Source organism: Oncorhynchus nerka, linkage group LG4 (genome assembly GCF_034236695.1).
Source record: "Oncorhynchus nerka isolate Pitt River linkage group LG4, Oner_Uvic_2.0, whole genome shotgun sequence".
In the NCBI taxonomy this organism is placed as follows: Eukaryota; Metazoa; Chordata; class Actinopteri; order Salmoniformes; family Salmonidae; genus Oncorhynchus; species Oncorhynchus nerka.
The window spans coordinates 82945946-82972940 of record NC_088399.1 but is presented as its reverse complement, the minus strand read 5'-3'; the positions used below and the strand labels follow the sequence as shown (position 1 = coordinate 82972940).

The 26995-nt window shown below is 45.5% G+C and overlaps 1 protein-coding gene across 3 annotated transcripts in view; it reads left to right on the top strand.

Moving 5' to 3' along the window:
- The first annotated feature begins 7336 nt into the window (after positions 1 to 7336).
- The window catches only part of LOC115128679 (tubulointerstitial nephritis antigen-like), a 78112-nt gene continuing 58453 nt past the window's right edge, over positions 7337 to 26995 (top strand). The window contains exons 1-3 of one of the 3 annotated variants that reach the window (XM_065017936.1): positions 7337 to 7565; positions 8071 to 8294; positions 19628 to 19938. In XM_065017936.1, coding sequence (XP_064874008.1) covers positions 8173 to 8294; positions 19628 to 19938 — 433 coding nt within the window. In that variant the 5' untranslated portion in view covers positions 7337 to 7565; positions 8071 to 8172. Of the gene's footprint in view, positions 7566 to 7643; positions 7740 to 8070; positions 8295 to 19627; positions 19939 to 26995 lie in introns of those variants that run through there. The other 2 variants (XM_029658754.2, XM_065017937.1) reach the window with 2 other exon arrangements.

Here is a 26995-nt window from a genome sequence, read left to right as displayed (position 1 = left end):
TTCCTCTTCACCACTGCTCTTGTGTTTGCATTCAGTGATTCATCTTTGGTGCCTCCGCTGACCGGTATTTTGCTTTTAAATCCCACACACCAGTCGTGACTTCATCCCCTGATTCAGGGCCTAATTCGGGGGAGGTTATCGTAGAGAGGCTCCTCGGGGCCCGCTGGGCCCCCACTCACGCATGTGGCTACAATCACTGTCCTGTGTCTGTACTGCTGAAGGAGTGTCACTACTGTATTGTACTGCACTGATGACTCACAGCAACCTCATATTATAGAGAAATGTGTAAGATGTGACTGTGCATGAATCAGTGTTTACTGGAAACAAAACAACTCCTGATATGGAGATTATTAATTACACCCCTGATGACTGACATATTGAACAAATCAAAGTTTATTTGTCACGTGCGCCAAATAAAACAGGTGTAGTAGACCTTACAGTGAAATGCTTATTTACAACCTCTAACCAATAGTGCAAAAAAGGTATTAGGTGAACAATAGGTAAGTAAAGAAATAAAACAACAGTAAAAAGACAGGCTATATACAGTAGCGAAGCTATAAAACAACAGACACCGGTTAGTCAGGCTGATTGAGGTAGTATGTACATGTAGATATGGTTAAAGTGACTATGCATATTTGATGAACAGAGAGTAGCAGTAGCGTGAAGAAGGGTTGGCGGGTGGTGGGTGTTGAGACACAATGCAGATAGCCCGGTTAGTCAATGTGCGGGAGCACTGGTTGGTCGGGCCAATTGAGGTAGTATGTACATATGTACATGAATGTGTAGCAGCAAAGTAATGCAAATAGTCCTGGTAGCCATTTGATTACCTGTTCAGGAGTCTTATGGCTTGGGGGTAAAAACTGTTGAGAAGCCTTTTTGTCACCGCCTGGTGTAGAGGTTGAAAATGTAACATTTGCCATAGTTGACTGGACAGTGGACTTCCAAGGACCTTCATCAATCGCTTATGAATCTGAAGTATGTGAAGTATGTATGTGTAGGATGTGCATAAATGCTATCTAGTAGCGTGTGTTTATTTAGATAAGTGGGTTTGAAAACTTGTGTTGAAATAGCAGTTTCAACATAAAAGGAGATCAATCTCTTATCAGTTGACCTTTCTATGAATGCTACTTCCACTGCACTGCCTCTTTCAATTGTGATCGCATGTGTGAAGGCTCTTTGACTGATTTTGGGGATAGACCTCTCCACCTGCTCCTCTTGCCCCCTGCCCCCTGCCCCCTCTCCCCATGTCGTGTGTTGTATTGATTGTGTCTTAACAGTATTGATTGGTCACACTGGGGGGCTACTAGGGCACATATGTGTGTATGGAGAAGACCCCCCCCCCCCTCTGGCTAATCCTTTGTATCCTTTGTACCTCCAATATCGTCTTCACTGACAGACCTCTGCTCCATCCAGATTTTGGAGCACTGTTGTTTTAGGCGACGATTGAAGGTGTCTAGGAAATTCTATGGGGAAGAAAACTAAACAAAATTATTTAGATGGTGGACATATTGTAGCAAAGGTTTGTTTATTGTCCTTCCTTTGTCATTTGAGCGATCATAAGTTGTTCACTAGCTTTGCTAACCACAGTACAGGTGAGTCTTTTCAAAGCACCCCTGTTGAAGTTGTTCTAGTAGTGACCACTAGGGGGTAGGTAGGTGATAACTTTGCGAACATGAAACAAGTGGATGACTGCTTACATCACAAGCTAAGAAAGCTAAATCGCATGGACAGAATAGAAAGGAAGACCTCCATGGCAGCAGTTGTTTTTTGAAAAGAACGTGTTTAGGTTTACTCAATACTAGATTTGGAGCTGCCTCATAGGAGAGGCATGATGGTGTTAGAGTAGGAACTGCATTCCATTTGTATTCATCGTCAAATCTGATAGGAGATATGAAGAAGAGATAATCTTGAGGTAGGAGAGAGAGAGAGAGAAACCAGTGAAGCACAAACACCATTGTAAATACAAACTATATTTATCTGTCTATTTATTTTCCCTTTCATACTTCAACTATGTACACCTTGCTACACGCTGTACATAGACACACTGAAAAAATGAAATGCTCTGTGACACTAAAACTAGTGGCAACTGAGCTGCCACCAACTTAAAGGAGACGAAACCTTGACTGTGTTGGTGTATTGAAACACATGGTTGTGAGGGTGTTAGGACAGATTTAAGATGTTCTGAAACATTCACACAGAGATGTTCTGAAACATTCACACGGAGATGTTCTGAAACATTCACACAGAGATGTTCTGAAACATTCACACGGAGATGTTCTGAAACATTCACACAGAGATGTTCTGAAACATTGACACAGAGATGTTCTGAAACATTCACACGGAGATGTTCTTAAACACTCACACAGAGATGTTCTGAAACACTCACACAGAGATGTTCTGAAACACTCACACGGAGATGTTCTTAAACACTCACGCAGAGATGTTCTGAAACACTCACACGGAGATGTTCTTAAACACTCACACAGAGGTGTTCTGAAACATGACATGGTGTGTTGTAACACCACATAATCAAGAGTTGTTCAACACCTTGCCAGAGACTGGGAGCCTTAAAAGTTTTAAAACACTATGATGGTGTTTTGAGTCCTTTCTAGTGCAGAATTAGATCCCTTATTCTCGAGTTTCCAAATACTGTAAATGGGAGTCTCTCCTCTTATTGTTTATTCCCTGCTCTTACTGTGCTTACCCCTTCATTTTTTCTCACATTTGATTAGGTTACAGTCTTATTCAAAAATTGATTTAAAAAATGTTCTAATGTCCTAATCAATCTACATACAATACCCCACAATGACAAAGCAAAAACTGGTTTTTAGAAATGTTTTCGAAAAAATAATAATAATAAAAACAAAAAAAAACATTTACAAAAGTATTCAGACCCTTTACTCAGTACTTTGTTGAAGCACCTTTGGCAGCAATTACAGACTTGAGTCTTCTTGGGTATGACGCCACAAGCTTGGCACACCTGTATTTGGGTAGTTTCTCCCATACTTCTCTGCAGATCCTATCAAGTTCTGTCAGGTTGGATGGGGAGCGTTGCTACATAGCTATTTTCAGGTCTCTCCAGAGATGTTCGATCGGGTTCACGTTCGGGTTCTGGCTGGGCCACTCAAGGACATTCAGAGACTTGCCCCGAGGCCACTCCTGCGTTGTCTTGGCTGTGTGCTTAGGGTCATTGTCCTGTTGGTAGGTTAACCTTCGCCCCAGTCTGAGGACCTGAGCTCTCTGGAGCAGGTTTTCATCACTTATCTTTCTGTAAAAAAAAATCCCCACTGCCTGAGGCTGCCACCACCGTGCTTCACCGTAGGGATGGTGCCAGGTTTCCTCCAGACATGACGCTTGGCATTCAGGCCAAAGACTTCAATCTTGGTTTCATCAGACCAGAGAATCTTGTTACTCATGGTCTGAGAGTCTTTAGGTGCCTTTTGGCAAACTCCAAGTGGGCTGTCATGTGCCTTTCACAGAGGAGTGGCTTCCATCTGGCCACTCCACCATAAAGTCCTGATTGGTGGAGTGCAGCAGAGATGGTTGTCCTTCTAGAAGATTCTCTCATCCCCACAGAGGAACTCTAGAGCTTTGTCAGAGTGACCATCAGGTTTTTGGTCACCTCCCTGACAAAGGCCCTTCTCCCCCGATTGCTCAGTTTGGCCGGGTAGCCAGCTCTGGGAAGAGTCTTGGTGGTTACAAACTTCTTACATTTAAGAATGATGGAGGCCACTGTGTTCTTTGGGACCTTCAATGCTGCAGAAATCATTTGGTACCCTTCCCCAGATCTGTGCCTCATCACAATCCCGTCTCAGAGCTCTACGGACAATTCATTTGACCATGCATTGTCAACTCTGGGACCTTATGGCGTGTGCCTTTCCAAGTCATGTCCAATCAGTTGAATTTACCACAGCTGACTCCAATTAAGTTGTAGAAACATCTCAAGGATGTTCAATGGAAACTGGATACACCTGAGCTCAATTTTGAGTGTCATAGCAAAGGGTCTGAATACTTATGTAAATAATGCATTTCTGTTTTAAGTGTTTTATACATTTGCAAACATTTCCAAAAACCTGCTTTCGCTTTGTCATTATGAGATATTGTGTGTAGATAGATAAGGATTTTTTTTATTTAATCCATTTTAGAATAAGGCTGTAACGTAGCAAAATATGGAAAAAGTCAAGGGGTCTGAATAGTTTCCGAATGCACTGTAGTGTAGCATATAGCATGTGGGCTACACATCAAACAGTAGATAAAACTCATGAAGCCAGTAGGCAAACCAGCAGTATTAACTGAAAAGCAGGTCTTAATTTACACAAAAAAAGTGTGAAAGGTGCAAACAATTATGTGTCAATTACCAGCTACATGTAGCATCAAGAAAACTGATCAATGAATCAAAATGGCTGTTTTACTTGGACTATTCGCATTAGCGGCCAAAATGCTACACAAAACAAATGTTCTTATTGAGTGAAATCCTCTTCTGTTTCCTTCTTCAATGTGATACAATAGTGTACATGCGTTTTCATTGATGCATACTTTTGTTTTGAGTATCATCTGAGAAAGTGGCGTGCTCTCACCTACCTCATGAAAAACCCGTGAAAAACCCGAATACTAGGGAGGCGCCCGAAAACTTGCATGTTTTTATACTTGACAGTAGATTTGCTAGAGGGCACACCAGCCCACGAATGCCCTCCCTCCATGTCTCAGACTGGGGGAATGCTGAACACTACAGAATCATAATGTTTCAAGTTCATATTTTGCTTCTAAACATTTGTTTTCTGATATGAAGGTATGAAAAAACAAAGGTGGATTTTCACCCCAAAAAACTTCTCCTTGGCTCTATTCAGACTTGAGTTAAATAAGTTGATTTAAAGTGGTCCATTTTTTCATTGAGTTATTGTTTTGTCTACTTATCTCAAGTCTGAATTGGACACCATGAGCTGGAGAACTGTTTTCTCCAGGAAGACTGGCTGAGTGGGCTAAAGCAGTGTTTTCACAAGCAGGAGAACTGGGTGCACATCCACCTTCTCACATGTATACCACTGGTGAGGGCTCACTTTATACCTGTTCCCTCTGCTATAACTTACATACCCCGAAGCATTTTGATTGCAACGTTATTTATATTCTCTATAATTAGTGCCAAAGTCTACCTTAGGAAACTATTTAATTCCTAGTGTCTTCTTTAAAATGTTATTCAAAATATTGACAAATTCTATCAATATTCAGAATCAATCAGGATTTATAAACCATTTGAATACAGCCCCAAATATTTATTGGAGGAGGCACACGGGGAGTGTGGCGAGTTCAGGTAGGAGACCTGCGCCAACTTCCCGTGCTTACCGGAGAGCGAGAGGGACCGGGCAGGCACCGTATTATGCGGTGGAGCGCACTGTGTCCCCGGTGCGTGTGCATAGCCCGGTGCGGTAAATTCCAGCTCCTCATATCGGCTGGGCTAGAGTGGGATTCGAGCCAGGTGCCATGAAGCCGGCTCTACGCAGCTGGTCTCCAGTGCATCTCCTTGGGCCGGCGTACATGGCACCAGCCTTACGCATGGTGTCCCCGGTTTGCCAGCCCAGTGCGGGCTATTCCACCTCACCGCACTGGCCTGGCTATGGGGAGCATTCAACCAGGTAAGGTTGGGCAGGCTCGGTGCTCAAGAGTTCCAATGCGCCTGCACGGTCCGGTCTATCCAGTGCCACCTCCACGCACCAGCCCTCCGGTGGCAGCCCCCCGCACCAGGCTGTCTCTCCGTCTTCTCCCTACAGGTGCTCCCGCCTGTCCAGCACTGCCAGAGCCTTCCTCCTGCCCAGCGCTATCAGAGTCTCCCGTCTGTCCTGAGCCGCCAGAGTCTCCCGTCTGTCCTGAGCCGCCAGAGTCTCCCGTCTGTCCTGAGCCGCCAGAGTCTCCTGTCAGCCAGGAGCCGCCAGTCAGCCAGGAGCCGCCAGTCAGCCAGGAGCCGCTAGAGCCGCCAGTCAGCCAGGAGCCGCCAGAGCCGCCAGTCAGCCAGGAGCCGCCAGAGCTATCAGCCAGCCAGGAGCCACCAGATCCGTCAGCCAGCCAGGAGCCGCCAGAGCCGTCAGCCAGCCAGGAGCCACCAGAGCCGTCAGTCAGCCAATAGCCACCAGAGCCGTCAGTCAGCCAAGAGCCGCCAGAGCCGTCAGTCAGCCAAGTGCCGCCAGAGCCGTCAGTCAGCCAAGTGCCGCCAGAGCCGTCAGTCAGCCAGGCGATGCCAGAATCGCCCTTCACTCCGGAGCTGCCGGAGTCTCCCACCTGTCCAGCGCTGCCGGAATCGCCCGTCCATTCTGGACCCATGGCTAGGGTCCCCAGTAGGAGGACGGCTGCGAGGGTCACCGCTCATAAGAGGCCACGGGGGCGGTTGAGGAGGCAACAGGGACACTTTGGGTGTTTCAGAGTACTTCCGTTCTGTTTTGAAATAAATTCAGTGTATCAGAACACTTACATTGGGTTTACATTCGAACACCGTTTAAACTCTATATCTCAGCTTTGGCACACTACTTTCATGGTTTTACTACACAATTATGGTGTTTTGAGTCTCTATTATTTTGAAACTTTTGTGAGTGTAATGTTTACTGTTCATTTCACTTGTGTTTATTATCTATTCCACTTGGTTTGGCCAATGATTTCCATGCCAATAAAGCCAACTTAATTGGTATATACTAAGTATACTAAGGAGGAGACAGGGTGATAGGGCAGAGAGAGAGAGGAGAGCGAGAGAGATAAAGCACATACTATGGTGATAGGGCAGAGAGAGAGAGAGAGAGAGAGAGAGAGAGAGAGAGAGAGAGAGAGAGAGAGAGAGAGAGAGAGAAAGCACATACTATTGTGATAGGGCAGAGAGAGAGAGAGAGAGAGAGAGACAACCCATATTTATGTGTATTTATTTTCCCTTGTGTACTTTAACCATTTGTACATTGTTACAACACTGTATATATATATATAATATGACATTTGTAATGTCTTTATTGTTTTGAAACTTCTGTATGTGTAATGTTTACTGTAAATTTGTATTGTTTATTTCACTTTTGTATATTATCTACCTCACTTGCTTTGGCAATGTTAACACGTTTCCCATGCCAATAAAGCCCCTTGAATTGAATTGAATTGAATTGAAAGAGAGAGAGAGAGAGAGAGAGAGAGAGAGAGAGAGAAAGAGAGAGAGAAAGAGAGAGAGAGAGAGAGAGAGAGAGAGAGAGAGAGAGAGAGTGAAGGGGGTGGGGTGGAGAGAGCTAGAGAGGGAGGGGGTGAAGGGGGTGGGGTGGAGAGAGGGAGAGCGTGAAGGGGGAGGGGTGGAGTGGAGTGGAGTGGCTTGTTCTTTCTTAGTGGCTGTACATAGAACTCCGTGGCTCAGGCTGACTATGTAGTGCAGTTGTGAAAGAAGAGCGAGAGAGAGTGAGAGAAAGAGGGCACAGACTTTCTCTACCAGGTGAATGAGTTACTGAGAGCAGAGAGCAGCAGGAAAGAATATCAGCTTTCACAGGACTGTGTTTTTCCATTGGATTACAAACAGCAAGAGGGAGAGATATTTCCCAGAACACACGTAGAAGGTAAGAATACCTTTAATTGAACTCATTACCCTGTTATGTACCTCTTTTCTAACTCCCTCTGATCCTCTCTCTCGTTCTGTGCCAGATCAGGCAGGTGCAGGTTTCAGGTCATAATCTATTGTTTTGGACAAATTTACACTTGGCTTGGATGGCTGTTTGGAAGTACTTTTGACGGTAAAACCACTAAATAAATTGTATGTTCACGAACTAGTTGGATTTCCTTGCTATGCTAGTTCTATGATAGTGTATCTGTAACAAGCATTTTGGTTCAGTTATGTACAGGTTTCCTAATCCGATTCTGTGGATAGTTTGTTTCATGGTGTGGATTGGTCAGACGGACATGAAAACAGTAATGTAACCCACATATAATACTAACATATGAGATTTGAATATGTGCCATGAAAGTGCCATAAAAATGTCTGAAAGTGTCGTGTACAGATTGTTATGTATCCTACATACTATGATTACTGTTAACTTTGTCTTTGGACTGTGTCTCTGTGCGCAGTGGCATTGATGGCTTGCTTATGAAGAGGAACCAGTTTTTGTGCTGGGGGGGAAGCAGCAAGGCTATAGCTGTCCACAGTACTGCAGCACTGTGCCATTCTGTATGTCTGAGGCGCTCCCGTGCCAGACTGGAACCAGACTGGACCCAGCAGACCATGTCATATTCACAGGGATTAGATACACAAGACAAAGCTGTCGTCTACAAAAGGAAAGTTTGATTAGCAAGTAAGACCTCAGTGGACATATATTTACTGATCAATAGGTTTACTGATCAATAGGTTTACTGATCAAAAGGTTTGCTGATGAATATGTTTACTGATCAATAGGTTTACTGATCAATAGGTTTGCTGATGAATATGTTTACTGATGAATATATTTACTGATCAATAGGTTTACTGATCATTAGGTTTACTGATCATTAGGTTTACTGATCAATAGGTTTACTGATCAATAGGTTTACTGATCGATAGGTTTGCTGATGAATATGTTTACTGATCAATAGGTTTACTGATCATTAGGTTTACTGATCATTAGGTGTACTGATCATTAGGTTTACTTGGCTTAATCAATGATGGACAGTATTTGCTGTATTTACACCATACAGGCTGTTTTCCTTTAAAATATATATATATTTTTTTGCCTTTTGCCTCAGACCGCCTCTTCTCCTCTCAGAGTTGGTCTGTTTCTAACAGATCATGTAGGGAAAACGTGATATAATTTGCCCTTTGATACGGTCATTCTGGTCACATGTCCATTTACAGTACATAGAGTTGACCTGTGATTTGTTGATGGTGACAGATGGTGGTGGTGATTGTGATGGGGCTGATGGTTTGTCTGTGTGTGCTTGTGTGTGTGTGTGTGTGTGTAGTTGGTGATGGTTTTGATGGTAGTTGGTGATGGTGTTGATGGTGGTTGGTGATTGGTGATGGTGATGTTTATTGGTGATGGTATTGATGGTGGTTGATGGTAGTTGGTGATGGTGGTTGGTGATGGTGTTGTTGGTGGTTGGTGATGGTGTCGATGGGAGTTGGTGATGGTGGTTGATTATGGTGTCGATGGTGGTTGGTGATGGTGGATGATGGTGGTTGATTATGGTGTTGATGGTAGTTGGTGATGGTGGTTCATTATGGTGTCGATGGTGGTTGGTGATGGTGGATGATGGTGGTTGATTATGGTGTTGATGGTAGTTGGTGATGGTGGTTGATTATGGTGTCGATGGTGGTTGGTGATGGTGGATGATGGTGGTTGATTATGGTGTTGATGGTAGTTGGTGATGGTGGTTGATTATGGTGTCGATGGTGGTTGGTGATGGTGGATGATGGTGGTTGATTATGGTGTTGATGGTAGTTGGTGATGGTGGTTGATTATGGTGTCGATGGTGGTTGATTATGGTGTTGATGGTAGTTGGTGATGGTGTTTGATTATGGTGTCGATGGTGGTTGATTATGGTGTTGATGGTAGTTGGTGATGGTGGTTGATTATGGTGTCGATGGTGGTTGGTGATGGTGGTTGGTGATGGTGGTTGGTGATGGTGGATGATGGTGGTTGATTATGGTGTTGATGGTAGTTGGTGATGGTGGTTGGTGATGGTGGTTGGTGATGGTGGATGATGGTAGTTGATTATGGTGTTGATGGTAGTTGGTGATGGTGGTTGGTGATGGTGGTTGATGACGGTGTTGATGGTAGTGGTGATAGTGATTGGTGATAGTGGGTGTGTCTTTACTGTGCAGTTTGCTGCATGACTGTGACTTTAGCTGGTGCACACACACACCATAACCAACCACCATCAGCAACCACCATCACCAACCACAATCCACAACAACCATCACCACCACCATCAACACCATCACCACTACCATCAAAACCATCACCACTACCATCCACACCATCACCAACCACCATCACCACTACCATCAACACCCTACCAACCACCATCAACACCATCACTACTGCCATCAACACCATCACCACTACACTCCACAACTACCATCAATACCATCACCAATCACCATCACCAACCACCATCCACAACCACAATCCACAACAACCATCACCACCACCATCAACACCATCACCACTACCATCAAAACCATCACCACTACCATCCACACCATCACCAACTACCATCAACACCATCACCAACCACCATCACCACTACCATCAACACCATCACTACTACCATCAACACCATCACCACTACACTCCACAACTACCATCAATACCATCACCAATCACCATCTCCAACCACCATCACCAACCACCATCCATATCCACCATCAACACCATCACCAATAACCATCACCAACTACCATCAACACCACCACCAAATACCATCAACACCATCACCACTACCATCAAAACCATCACCACTACCCTCAACACCATCACCAACTACCAACAACACCACCACCAACCACCATCAACCTCATCACCACTACCATCAACACCACCACCAACCACCATCAACACCATCACCACTACCATCAACACTATCACCACTACCCTCAACAACTACCATCAACACCATCACCAACCACCATCACCAGCCACCAACCACCATCCACAACCACCATCACCAACTACCATCAACACCACCATCAACACTATCACTACTACCATCAACACCATCACCAACCCCCATCAACACCATCACCACTACCATCAACACCATCACCACTACCATCAACAACTACCATCAACACCATCACCAACCACCATCAACGCCATCACCACTCCCATCAATACCGTCACCACTACCATCAACACCATCACCAACTACCATCAACACCATCACCAACCACCACCAACACCATCACCAACCACCATCAACACCATCACCAACTACCATCAACACCATCACCACTACCATCAACACCATCGCCAACTACCATCAACACCATCGCCACTATCATCAACACCATCACCAACCACCATCAACACCATCACCATCACCAAGCACCATCAACACCATCACCACTACCATTAACACCATCACCACTACCATCAACAACAACCATCAACACCATCACCAACCACCATCAACGCCATCACCACTCCCATCAACACCGTCACCACTACCATCAACACCATCACCAACTACCATCAACACCATCACCAACCACCATCAACACCACCACCAACCACCATCAACACCATCACTACTACCATCAACACCATCACCACTACACTCCACAACTACCATCAATACCATCACCAATCACCATCACCAACCACCATCAACACCATCACCAATAACCATCACCAACTACCATCAACACCACCACCAACCACCATCAACACCATCACCACTACCATCAAAACCATCACCACTACCCTCAACACCATCACCAACTACCAACAACACCACCACCAACCACCATCAACCTCATCACCACTACCATCAACACCACCACCAACCACCATCAACACCATCACCACTACCCTCAACAACTACCATCAACACCATCACCAACCACCATCACCAGCCACCAACCACCATCCACAACCACCATCACCAACTACCATCAACACCACCATCAACACTATCACTACTACCATCAACACCATCACCAACCACCATCAACACCATCACCACTACCATCAACACCATCACCACTACCATCAACAACTACCATCAACACCATCACCAACCACCATCAACGCCATCACCACTCCCATCAACACCGTCACCACTACCATCAACACCATCACCAACTACCATCAACACCATCACCAACCACCATCAACACCATCACCAACCACCATCAACACCATCGCCAACTACCATCAACACCATCGCCACTATCATCAACACCATCACCAACCACCATCAACACCATCACCAAGCACCATCAACACCATCACCACTACCATTAACACCATCACCACTACCATCAACAACTACCATCAACACCATCACCAACCACCATCAACGCCATCACCACTCCCATCAACACCGTCACCACTACCATCAACACCATCACCAACTACCATCAACACCATCACCAACCACCATCAACACCATCAACACCATCACCAACCACCATCAACACCATCACCAACTACCATCAACACCATCACCACTACCATCAACACTATCGCCAACTACCATCAACACTATCACTACTACCATCAACACCATCACCAACCACCATCAACACCATCACCACTACCATCAACACCATCACCACTACCATCAACAACTACCATCAACACATCACCAACCACCATCAACGCCATCACCACTCCCATCAACGCCATCACCACTACCATCAACACCATCACCAACTACCATCAACACCATCACCAACCACCATCAACACCGTCACCAACCACCGTCAACACCATCACCAACTACCATCAACACCGTCACCACTACCATCAACACCATCACCAACTACCATCAACACCATCACCAACCACCATCAACACCATCACCAACCACCATCAACACCATCGCCAACTACCATCAACACCATCGCCACTATCATCAACACCATCACCAACCACCATCAACACCATCACCAAGCACCATCAACACCATCACCACTACCATTAACACCATCACCACTACCATCAACAACTACCATCAACACCATCACCAACCACCATCAACGCCATCACCACTCCCATCAACACCGTCACCACTACCATCAACACCATCACCAACTACCATCAACACCATCACCAACCACCATCAACACCATCAACACCATCACCAACCACCATCAACACCATCACCAACTACCATCAACACCATCACCACTACCATCAACACTATCGCCAACTACCATCAACACTATCACTACTACCATCAACACCATCACCAACCACCATCAACACCATCACCACTACCATCAACACCATCACCACTACCATCAACAACTACCATCAACACATCACCAACCACCATCAACGCCATCACCACTCCCATCAACGCCATCACCACTACCATCAACACCATCACCAACTACCATCAACACCATCACCAACCACCATCAACACCGTCACCAACCACCGTCAACACCATCACCAACTACCATCAACACCATCACCAACGACCATCAATACCATCACCAGTAACATCAACACCATCATCAACAACCATCAACACCATCACCAACTACCATCAACACCATCATCAACAACCATCAACAACACCACCACCACCATCAATACCATCACCAACTACCATCAATACCATCATCAACCATCATCACCAACTACCATCAACACTGTCATCAACCACCAACTGCCATAAACACCATCACCAGTACCATCAACACCATCATCAACCATCACCACCACCATCCCCAACCACCATCAAATCAAATGTATTTATAAAGCCCTTCTTACATCAGCCGATGTCACAAAGTGCTATACAGAAACCCAGCCTAAAAACCCAAACAGCAAGCAATGCAGATGTAGAAGCACGGTGGCTAGGAAAAACTCCCAAGAAAGGCAGGAACCTAGGAAGAAACTTTGAGAGGAACCAGGCTCTGAGGGGTATGCCAGTCCTCTTCTGGCTGTGCTGGGTGGAGATTATAACAGCAGATGGCTAAAATGTTCAAACGTTCATAGATGACCAGCAGGGTCAAATAATAGTAATCACAGTGGTTGTAGAGGGTGCAACAGGTCAGTCAACTTTGCCAAAGCACAGCCCCCTCGCCACTAGAGGGATATCTTCAAACCACCAACTTACTACCCCGAGACAAGGCCGAGTATAGCCCACTAAGATCTCCCCACGGCACGAACCCAAGGGGGGTGCCAACCCAGGCAGGAAGATCACGTTAGTGACTCAACCCACTCAAGTGACGCACCCCTCCTAGGGACGGCATGGAAGATACCAGTAAGCCAGTGACTCAGTAATAGTAATAGGGTTAGAGGCTGAGAATCCCAGTGGAGAGAGGGGAACCGGCCAGGCAGAGACAGCAAGGGCGGTTCGTCGCTCCAGTGCCTTTCCGTTCAACTTAATACACGTGGGCCAGACTACACTCAATCATAGGATTTACTGAAGAGATGAGTCTTCAATAAAGACTTAAAGGTCGAGACAGAGAAGCCAGTGTAGAGAGGCTAGCACTGGAATAATATGATCACACTTTTTAGTTCTAGTCAAGATTCTAGCAGCCGTGTTTAGCACTAACGGAAGTTTATTTAGTGCTTTATTTGCGTAGCCGGAAAGTAGAGCATTGCAGTAGTCTAATCTAGAAGTGACAAAAGCATGGATACATTTTTTTGCATCATTTTTGGACAGAAGTTTTCAGATTTTTGCAATGTTACGTAGATTTAAAAAAGCTATCCTTGAAACAGTCTTGATATGTTCGTCAAAAGAGAGATCGGGGTCCAGCGTAACGAAGATCTCTTTGTTTCTTGGAAACTAGAACTAGCATCTCTGTTTTGTCCGAGTTTAAAAGTAAAATATTTGCCGCCATCCACTTCCTTATGTCTGAAACACAGGCTTCCAGGGAGGGCACTTTTGGGGCTTCCCCATATGTTTCATCAAAATGTACAGCTGTGTGTCATCTGCATAGCAGTGAAAGTTAACATTATGTTTCAGAATTTGATCACCAGGAGGTAAAATATTTAGTGAAAACAATAGTGGTCCTAAAACGGAACCTCGAGGAACACCGAAATGTACATTTGATTTGTCAGATGACAAACAATCCACTAAGACAAACTGATATATTTTCGACAGATAAAATCTAATCCAGGCCAGAACTTGTCCGTGTAGACCAATTTGGTTTTCCAATCTCTCCAAAAGAATGTGGTGATCGATGGTATCAAAGCAGCACTAAGGTCTTAGGAGCATGAGGACGGAGCCTTGGTCTGATTGTCTGAATACCAGAGAGTTAGTTTTTTATGACAAATGTTGTTTTGTTTTTAGGGGTGCATCTGCATCTAGGGTATTACGCAAGGTTAAATTTAGTTCCTCAGTTAGGTGGCTAACCGATTTTTGTACTCTGACGTCCTTGGGTAGGTGGAGGGAGTCTGGAAGGGTATCTAGGAATCTTTGGGTTGTCGAAAAGCCATCCTCCATTTATGGACTTTTCCATGTGAATATTAAAGTCACCCAAAATTAGAATATTATCTGCCATAACTACAATGTCCGATAGGAATTCAGGGAACTCAGTGAGGAATGCTGTATATGGCCCAGGAGGCCTGTAAACAGTAGCTATAAAAAGTGATTGAGTAGGCTGCATAGATTTCATCACTAGAAGCTCAAATTATGAAAACGCAGTAATCTTTTTTGGTAAATAGAAATTTGCTATCGTAAATGTCATCAACATCTCCGCCCTTGTGGGATGCGCAGGGAATATGGTCACTAGTGTAATCAGGAGGAAAGGCCTAATTTAACACAGTGAAATCATCAGGATTAAGCCATGTTTCAGTCAGGCCAATCACATTAAGACTATGATCAGTGACTAGTTCATTGAGTTGAACTACCTTGGAGGTGAGGGATCTAACATTAAGTAGCCCTATTTTGAAATGTGATATATCACAATTGCTTTCAATAATGACAGGAACGGAGGTGAGATTGCTAAGGCGAACACCGCCATGTTCAGTTTTGTCCAACCGAGATCAAGGCACAGTCTCAATGGGGATAGCTGAGCTGACTACACTGACTGTGCTAGTGGCAGACTCCACTAAGCTGGCAGGCTGGCTAACAGCCTGCTGCCTGACCTGGATCTCACTGTGGAGCTAGAGGAGTTAGAGCCCTGTCTATATTCATAGATAAGATGAGAGCACCCCTCCAGCTAGGATGGAATCCGTCACTCCTCAACATCAACACCATCCCCAACCACCATCAACACCATCACCAACTACCATCAAGACCATCACCAACAAGACACACACACATACACACATTTGCAACTCACTGTTTATATGGCTATGGCAGATCATGTTTATCAAAATATACAGTACAATGCATATGAAAGACAGAGAGACACACATACATGGGCACACACAACTCAGTCACAAACACTTGTATAATTAAGCAATAAGGCACGAGGGGGGGTATATTGCCAATATACCACGGCTAAGGGATATTCTTAAGTACGATGCAACTCGGAGTCCCTGGATACAGCCCTTAGCCGTGAAATATTGGCTATATACCACAAACCCAGAGGTGCCTTATTGCTATTATAAACAGGCTACCAATGTAATTAGAGCAGTAAAAATAAATGTTTTCTCATACCTGTGGTATATACTGTCAGCCAATCAGCATTCAGGGCTCGAACCACCCAGTTAATAATGTTGGTGTGTCTGGCTCTCCAACAAAGACCCCAGCGGATTCTGGAACACATCCACATGGACATGGAGAGAATCTTGACCACACCTTAATAACCCAGCAGTTGTTGTAGTGTGTGTGTGTGTGTGTGTGTGTGTGTGTGTGTGTGTGTGTGTGTGTGTGTGTGTGTGTTATCCCTGATTAGCCCCAGTTCCTTGGCTGAACTCCCACATCTCACTGTCACTCTCTGCACAGCCAGTAGAGAGAATGATTTATTTCAGCTTTTATTTCTTTCATCACATTCCCAGTGGGTCAGACGTTTACATACACTCAATTAGAATTTGGTAGCATTGCCTTTAAATTGTTTTGGGTAGCCTTCCACAAGCTTCCCACAATAAGTTGGGTGAATTTTGGCCCATTCCTCCTGACAGAGCTGTTGTAACTGAGTCAGGTTTATAAGCCTCCTTGCTCGCACACACTTTTTCAGTTCTGCCCACAAATGTTCTATGGGACTGAGGTCAGGGCTTTGTGATGGCCACTCCAATACCTTGACTTTGTTGTCCTTAAGCCATTTTGCCACAACTTTGGAAGTATACTTGGGGTCAATGTCCTTTTGAAAAACCCATTTGCGACAAAGCTTTAACTTCCTGACTGATGTCTTGAGATGTTGCATCAATGTAACCACATAATTTTCCTGCCTCATGATGTCATCTATTTTGTGAAGTGCACCAATCGCTCCTGCAGCAAAGAACCCTCACAACATAATGATGGCCATTATGTCCAAACAGTTATATTCTTGTTTCATCAGACCAGAGGACATTTCTCCAAAAAGTACGATCTTTGTCCCAATGTGCAGTTGCAGACCGTAGTCTGGCTTTTTTTATGGGGGTTTTGGAGCAGTGGCTTCTTCCTTGCTGAGCGGACCTTCAGGTTACGTCGATATAGGACTCTTACTGTGGATATAGATACTTTGTACCCGTTTCCTCCAGGGTCCTTTGCTGTTGTTCTGGGATTGATTTGCACTTTTCCCACCAAAGTACGTTCATCTCTAGGAGACAGAACGCGTCTCCTTCCTGAGCGGTATGACGGCTGCGTGGTCCCATGGTGTTTATACTTGTGTACCATTATTTGTACAGATGAATGTGGTACCTTTAGGCATTTGGAAATTGCTCCCAAGGATGAACCAGACTTGTGGAGGTCTACAATTTTTTTCTGAGGTCTTGGCTGATTTCTTTTGATTTTCCCATGATTTCAAGCAAAGAGGCACTGAGTTTGAAGGCAGGCCTTGATATACATCCACAGGTACACCTCCAATTGACTCAAATTGTGTAAATTAGCCTATCGTGCTTCTACACCTGCATTGCTTGCTGTTTGGGGTTTTAGGCTGGGTTTCTGTACAGCACTTTGAGATATCAGCTGATGTACGAAGGGCTATATAAATACATTTTATTTGATTTGATTTGATATCAGAAGCTTCTAAAGTCATGACACAATTTTCTGGAAATTTCTAAGCTGTTTAAAGGCACAGTCAACTTAGTGTGTGTAAACTTCTGACACACTGGAATTGTGATACAGTGCATCATGAGTGAAATAATCTGTCTGTAAACAATTGTTGGAAAAATTATTTGTATCATGTACAAAGTAGATGTCCTAACCGACTTGCCAAAACTATAGCTCGTTAACAAGACATTTGTGGAGTGGTTGAAAAACGAGTTTTAATGACTCCAACCTAAGTGTATGTAAACTTCCAACTTCAACTGTAAATATTATACCCCCCCAAAATGCTCAACTCCTCTGTTATTGTAATGGTGAGAGGTTAGCATGTCTTGGGGGTATTGTATTTGTGTGTCTGTAACTTTTTCACTCATCATTATTCACGATTCTTTCAGGACTATCCATAAATACTTTTGGAGCTCATATGGTCTGTAAGACAGGATAGAGAGTGAAGCATGCTCTTTGGGACATTTCCTGAAGTGTGACAGATTAGCTCTGACAGATAGCAGGAAGTTTGTCTGTTTCCGTGCCGACATGATAACATTATACTACGGTGTTGATAATAATGTCATGCCCCTCGTTTCTGACTGTGCCCTGATGGCATGTCCCTTTAGATAAACAGTCAAGTATAGCATTCAGTGCTATTTTAGTGTGGCTGCATCCGTCAACGTTTTATGCAATGAGACTCCAGAGAGCCATGTCTATACCACTTAAAGGCTGCATCCCAAACGGCACACGAGTCCCTATAATATAGTGCACTACTTTTGACCTACAGTCAAATGTAGTGCATTTTATATGGAATAGGATGTAATTTGGGACACAGACACAGTGTAACATTGTCTCTGACTTGAAGCAAATGAAATACAATTACAATATAGGGCAGTTTAATCTTTGTAGCTTTACTTAGCCGTTCTATCCATCATGCACACGTGTAAGTATAGATGTGCATTGTCCAAATTAAAATATCACATTCTTTGTGTGCTATAGATTTAATTTGAAAAGTAGTAGCATTCTTAGGGCAATGTCGAGAGGTCGCTTGAAATTTTAACTCGTGTCAAAGCTACATAGTTTACAAAGTGATATGTTCCATACTTGTTGATAATAAACACTTTTTACAAACAAAGGTGCTATGTTACTATTCTTATAAGTTCTTCTGAAATAATCTATACCCACATGACAGGCTTATTCAACAAAAATCTCATTAAACACAGGGAGAGGATTAAAGAAATTCAGTACTTCAATCATCTGTTGCTCACAGTAGGTTCACCCTTTAAATCAAATCAAATATGTTATTGTAAGCTATCACAGTTAGTTGATGTTTTAGATATATACTATATGGCCCAGTTGAAGGTTGTGAGTAGATTGTTTAATAAAAGGACCAGATTAACCTGTGTGTTATCACATGGGTCGGCCACTCAAAGCCCACTGTGACCGTGTGAATGGAAACGTTGCCAAGTAGGCACACAACTCAGGCCTCTTGCTCCTCCTCCTCCTGCTCCTGCTTCTCCTCCTCCTGCTTCTCCTCTTCCTCCTCCTCTTCCTCCTCCTCCTCCTGCTCCTCATCCTCCTCCTCCAGTCTTCCTAAGCACTCTCTCCAGCTGTTAAATGACCCACTGAGGGTGACTTTAGGGGTTATTGTTGATTTAGAATATTCTCCTACTGTGTTAGGCTAGGTTAGACTAGACCTATAACACATGGTTTTGTTAATCTATTCCAAAATAATCCATTACTGTTAGGTTTAGACTATATTATCCTACGGTTATGAAATCTGGCTGATTTTCTACAGAAGTACTTCTGCATCCTAACAGATGTTCTTCTTTTTCGCTTCTGTCAGGGTGATAATGAATCTTCTAGCGTCATTAGCAGTGGTGCTCCTCCTGGTGGCGGTGGAGAGCATGGCGGCAAGAGGCACATCCAGGAGGACGAAGAGGGAGCTGATGAGCCCGCTGCACATGGGGGGCATCAGGGACCCGTTTGGGTCGTACTGCGAGCAGCGGGGTGGCTGCTGCCCTGGTCGTGAGGATCAGTGTACCGTACCCTACCTGGACACCATCTGTTACTGTGACCTGTTCTGTAACCGAACCATCTCAGACTGCTGCCCTGACTTTTGGGGCCACTGTCTGGGCATCTCACCCCCTTTCATTGGTAAGATAGAGAGAGTGTGTGTGTGTGTGTGTGTGTGTGTGTGTGTGTGTGTGTGTGTGTGTGTGTGTGTGTGTGTGTGTGTGTGTAGAGGGTGGGTGTGTGTGTGTATGTTTGCGTATGTGTGGGCCTGACTTTTAGGATTAAGAAAGAAAGGCCCAGTACAGTGGGAAGAATGTACAGTAGCCAAAGGCATAAGCCCCACTGACAGGCCCCATCCTAACCCTAGCCCCACTGACAGGCCCCATCCTAACCCTAGCCCCATTGACAGGCCCCATCCTAACCCTAGCCCCACTGACAGGCCCCATCCTAACCCTAGCCACACTGACAGGCCCCATCCTAACCCTAGCCCCACTGACAGGCCCCATCCTAACCCTAGCTCCACTGACAGGCCCCATCCTAACCCTAGCCCCACTGACAGGCCCCATCCTAACCCTAGCCCCACCGACAGGCCCTACCCTAACCCTAGCCCCACTGACAGGCCCCATCCTAATCCTAGCCCCACTGACATGCCCCATCCTAATCCTAGCCCCACTGACAGGCCCTACTCTAACCTAGCCCCACTGACAGGCCCCATCCAAACCCTAGCCCCAACGACAGGCCCCATCCTAATCCTAGCCCCACCGACAGGCCCCACCCTAACCCTAGCCCCACTGACAGGCCCTACCCTAACCTAGCCCCACCGACAGGCCCCATCCTAATCCTAGCCCCACCGACAGGCCCTACCCTAACCCTAGCCCCACTGACAGGCCCTACCCTAATCCTAGCCCCACTGACAGGCCCCATCCTAACCCTAGCCCCACTGACAGGCCCCATCCTAACCCTAGCCCCACTGACAGGCCCCATCCGAACCCTAGCCCCAACGACAGGCCCCATCCTAATCCTAGCCCCACCGCCAGGCCCCACCCTAACCCTAGCCCCACTGACAGGCCCTACCCTAACCTAGCCCCACTGACAGGCCCCATCCTAACCCTAGCCCCACTGACAGGCCCTACCCTAACCCTAGCCCCACTGACAGGCCCTCCCCTAACCCTAGCCCCACTGACAGGCCCTACCTAATCCTAGCCCCACTGACAGGCCCTACCCTAATCCTAGCCCCACTGACAGGCCCTACCCTAACCCTAGCCCCACTGACAGGCCCTACCCTAATCCTAGCCCCACTGACAGGCCCTACCCTAACCCTAGCCCCACTGACAGGCCCTACCCTAAACCTAGCCCCACTGACAGGCCCTACCCTAATCCTAGCCCCACTGACAGGCCCTACCCTAATCCTAGCCCCACTGACAGGCCTTACCATAATCCTAGCCCCACTGACAGGCCCTACCCTAATCCTAGCCCCACTGACAGAACCCACACTGAGTGGCTACTATGGGACTAATGAATGAATGGCAAAAACCAACTACTAATCTTATGTGCACAGGCAAAGTTATTTGTTCAGTTCTCACAGTTGGTTTACAATTCAATAACGCTCTAGGTAGGAGGTCACATTGGCCTGTGAAATATGAATAAGCACACTGGTTATTATGCTCCACATACAGTATATCCCTGCTAGTTGTTGCAGAGGTGGCAGCAGGGCCGTACCTGAGAATAGACCAGGAACAGTGGTCTTCTTATTAGTCTGAGACAGAGGGAGGGGGGAGGCCAGGGAGGGAAGGATATATGAATGGAGGTCAGGAGAAAGAATGTGTGCTATGCAGAGGGAGGGAGCGATAGGTGACGGAAATGGGACAGGAGGCTGGGAGAGGTCGAGGCAGGTATGTGCTCACTAGACAACATGGGGCATGTTCATACACACACACCAGCACTCACGCGCACACACACATACAATTGAAGTCGGAAGTTTACATACACTTAGGTTGGAGTCATTAAAACTCGTTTTTCAACCACTCCACAAATTGCTTTTTAAGAAACTATAGTTTTGGCAAGTCGGTTAGGACATCTACTTTGTGCATGACACAAGTAATTTTCCAACAATTGTTTACAGACAGATTATTTCACTTATAATTCACTGTATCACAATTCCAGTGTGTCAGAAGTTTACATACACTAAGTTGACTGTGCCTTTAAACAGCTTGGAAAATTTCAGAAAATTATGTCATGGCTTTCAAAGCTTCTGATAGGCTAACTGACATAATTTGAGCAAATTGGAGGTGTACCTGTGGATGTATTTCAAGGCCTACCTTCAAACTCAGTGCCTCTTTGCTTGACATCATGGGAAAATCTAAAGATATCAGCCAAGACCTCAGAAAAAAATTGTAGACCTCCACAAGTCTGGTTCATCCTTGAGAGGAATTTCCAAACACCTGAAGGTACCATGTTCATCTGGACAAACAATGGCATGCAAGTATAAACACCATGGGACCACGCAGCCGTCATACTGCTCAGGTAGGAGACGCATTTTGTCTCCTAGAGATGAACGTACTTTGGTGTAAAAAATGCAAATCAATCCCAGAACAACAGCAAAGGACCCTGTGAAGATGATGGAGGAAACAGGTACAAAAGTATCTATATCCACAGTAAAATGAGTCCTATATCGACATAACCTGAAAGGCAGCTCAGCAAGGAAGAAGCCACTGCTCCAAAACCCCCATAAAAAAAGACAGATTACAGTTTGCAACTGCACATTGTGACAAAGATCGTACTTTTTGGAGAAATGTCCTCTGGTCTGATGAAACAAGAATAGAACTGTTTGGAAAAATGACCATCGTTATGTTAGGAGGATAAGGGGGAGGCTTGCAAGCCGAAGAACACCATCCAAACCATGAAGCACAGGGGTGGCAGCATCATGTTGTGGGGGTGCTTTGCTGCAGGAGGGACTGGTGCACTTCACAAAATAGATGGCCTCGTGACACAGGAAAATTATGTGGATATATTGAAGCAACATCTCAAGACATCAGTCAGGAAGTTAAAGCTTGGTCACAAATGCGTCTTCCAAAGGGACAATGACCACAAGCATACTTCCAAAGTTGTGGCAAAATGGCTTAAGGACAACAAAGGCATGGTATTGGAGTGGCCATCACAAAGCCATGACCTCAATCCTATAGAACATTTTTGTGCAGAACTGAAAAAACCTGTGCGAGCAAGGAGGCCTACAAACCTGACTCAGTTACACCAAATCAAATCAAATTTGATTTGTCACATACACATGGTTAGCAGATGTTAATGCGAGTGTAGCGAAATGCTTGTGCTTCTAGTTCCGACAATGCAGTAATAACCAACAAGTAATCTAACTAACAATTCCAAAACTACTGTCTTATACACAGTGTAAGGGGATAAAGAATATGTACATAAGGATATATGAATGAGTGATGGTACAGGGCAGCATACAGTAGATGATATCGAGTACAGTATATACATATGAGATGAGTATGTAGACAAAGTAAACAAAGTGGCAAGTTAAAGTGGCTAGTGATACATGTATTACATAAGGATGCAGTCGATGATATAGAGTACAGTATATACGTATGCATATGAGATGAATAATGTAGGGTAAGTAACATTATATAAGGTAGCATTGTTTAAAGTGGCTAGTGATATATTTACATCATTTCCCATCAATTCCCATTATTAAAGTGGCTGGAGTTGGGTCAGTGTCAATGTCAGTGTGTTGGCAGCAGCCACTCAATGTTAGTGGTGGCTGTTTAACAGTCTGATGGCCTTGAGATAGAAGCTGTTTTTCAGTCTCTCGGTCCCTGCTTTGATGCACCTGTACTGACCTCGCCTTCTGGATGATAGCGGGGTGAACAGGCAGTGGCTCGGGTGGTTGATGTCCTTGATGATCTTTATGGCCTTCCTGTAACATCGGGTGGGGTAGGTGTCCTGGAGGGCAGGTAGTTTGTCCCCGGTGATGCGTTGTGCAGACCTCACTACCCTCTGGAGAGCCTTACGGTTGAGGGTGGAGCAGTTGCCGTACCAGGCGGTGATACAGCCCACCAGGATGCTCTCGATTGTGCATCTGTAGAAGTATCTGAGTGCTTTTGTTGACAAGCCGAATTTCTTCAGCCTCCTGAGGTTGAAGAGGCGCTGCTGCGCCTTCTTCACGACGCTGTCTGTGTGAGTGGACCAATTCAGTTTGTCTGTGATGTGAATGCCGAGGAACTTAAAACTTGCTACCCTCTCCACTACTGTTCCATCGATGTGGATAGGGGGGTGTTCCCTCTGCTGTTTCCTGAAGTCCACAATCATCTCCTTAGTTTTGTTGACATTGAGTGTGAGGTTATTTTCCTGACACCACACTCCGAGGGCCCTCACCTCCTCCCTGTAGGCCGTCTCGTCGTTGTTGGTAATCAAGCCTACCACTGTTGTGTCGTCCGCAAACTTGATGATTGAGTTGGAGGCGTGCGTGGCCACGCAGTCGTGGGTGAACAGGGAGGGCTCAGAACACACCCTTGTGGGGCCCCCGTGTTGAGGATCAGCGGGGAGGAGATGTTGTTGCCTACCCTCACCACCTGGGGGCGGCCCGTCAGGAAGTCCAGTACCCAGTTGCACAGGGCGGGGTCGAGACCCAGGGTCTCGAGCTTGATGACGAGCTTGGAGGGTACTATGGTGTTGAATGCCGAGCTGTAGTCGATGAACAGCATTCTCACATAGGTATTCCTCTTGTCCAGATGGGTTAGGGCAGTGTGCAGTGTGGTTGAGATTGCATCGTCTGTGGACCTATTTGGGCGGTAAGCAAATTGGAGTAGGTCTAGGGTGTCAGGTAGGGTGGAGGTGAAAGATGTTTGTTTCTGTCGGCGCGATGCGTGGAGAAACCCGTTGGCTGCACCGCCCCGGATAGCGTCTCTCCAGTGAGCCATGTTTCCGTGAGGCAGAGAACGTTACAGTCTCTGATGTCCCTCTGGAATGCTACCCTTGCTCGGATTTCATCAACCTTGTTGTCAAGAGACTGGACATTGGCAAGAAGAATGCTAGGGAGTGGTGCACGGTGTGCCCGTGTCCGGAGTCTGACCAGAAGACCGCTACGTTTCCCTCTTTTACGAAGTCGTTTTTTGGGGTCGCTGCATGGAATCAATTCCGTTGACCTGTTTGTAAGGCAGAACACAGGATCCGCGTTGCGGAAAACATATTTTTGGTCGTACTGATGGTGAGTTGACGCTGATCTTATATTCAGTAGTTCTTCTCGACTGTATGTAATGAAACTTAAGATGACCTGGGGTACTAATGTAAGAAATAACACGTAAAAAAACAAAAAACTGTATAGTTTCCTAGGAACGCGAAGCGAGGCGGCCATCTCTGTCGGCGCCGGAAGTACAGATCTGTCAGGAGGAATGGGCCAAAATCCACCCAATTTATTGTGGGGAGCTTGTGGAAGGCTACCCGAAACGTTTGACCCAAGTTAAACAATTTAAAGTCAATGCTACTAAATACTAATTGAGTGTATGTAAACTCCTGACCCGCTGGGAATGTGATGAAAGAAATAAAAGCTGAAATAAATCATTCTCTCTACTATTATTCGGACATTTCACATTCTTAAAATAAAGTGGTGATCGTAACTGACCTAAAACAGGGAATATTTGGATTAAATGCCAGGAATTGTGAAAAACTGAGTTGAAATGTATTAGGCTAAGGTGCATGTAAACTTCTGACTTCAACTGTGTGTGTGTGTGTGTGTGTGTGTGTGTGTGTGTGTGTGTGTGTGTGTGTGTGTGTGTGTGTGTGTGTGTGTGTGTGTGTGTGTGTGTGTGTGTGTGCGTGTGCGTGTGTGTGTGTATATGTAATTAAGCTCATTAAGGCATGATGGGGACCTGATATTCTGGGAAACACAGGCCAAGAGCCAACAGGACATTCCAACAGGAGATTACTGAAGCTCAGGGTTCCCAGACCCTACACATTACTATACACCTCACATCAGGGTGTTACTGTTAAGTCTTTCACTAGAGGCTGGGGGTCTGTAGTGTGTAGTGTGTGTCTGGACTGTGTCGTGTGTAATATTGAGTGTGTGTCTGTAGTGTGGAGTGCCTGTAGTGTGTAGTGTAGAGTGTGTGTCTGTAGTATGGAGTGTGTAATGCAGAGTGTGTGTCTGTAGTGTGGAGTGTGTGTCAGCATATCGATTGTGCAACCAGGGCTGGTAAAATCCTGGATCATTGTTATTCTAACTTCAGAGACGCATATAAGGCCCTCCCCCGCCCTCCTTTCGGAAATGCTGACCACGAATCCATTTTGTTGCTCCCTGTCTATAGACTGAGACTAAAATAGGAAGCTCCCGCGCTCAGGTTTGTTCAATGCTGGTCCGACCAATCTGATTCCACGCATCAAGATTGCTTCTATCACGTGGATTGGGATATGTTCCTCATTGCGTCATACAACAACAATGACGAATTCACTGATTCGGTGAGCGAGTTTATTAGCAAGTGCATTGGCGATGTCGTACCCACAGAAACTATTAAAACATTCCCAAACCAGAAACCGTGGATTGATGGCAGCATTCACGCAAAACTGAGAGCGTGAACAACTGCTTTTAACCAGGGCAAGGTGACCGGAAACATGACCGAATACAAACAGTGTAGCTATTCCCTCCATAAGGCAATTAAACAAGCTAAGCGTCAGTATAGAGACAAAGTAGAGTCGCAATTCAATGGCTCAGACACAAGGGGTATGTGGCAGTGTCTACAGTCAATCATGGATTACAAAAAGAAAACCAGCCCCGTCGCGGACCAGGATGTCTTGCTCCCAGACACACTAAGCAACTTCTTTGCTCGCTTTGAGGACAATACAGTGCGCTACCAAAACCTGCTAACACGGCCCACTACCAAAACCTGCGGACTCTCCTTCACTGCAGCCGACGTGAGTAAAACATTTAAACGTGTTAACCGCGTCCTCAGAGCATGCGCAGACCAGCTGGCTGGTGTGTTTACGGACATATTCAATCAATCCTTATCCCAGTATGCTGTCCCCACATGCTTCAAGAGGGCCACCATCGTTCCTATTCCCAAGAAAGCTAAGGTAACTGAGCTAAACGACTACCGCCCCGTAGCACTCACTTCCGTCATCATGAAGTGCTTTGAGAGACTAGTCAAGGACCATATCACCTCCACCCTACCTGACACCCTAGACCCACTCC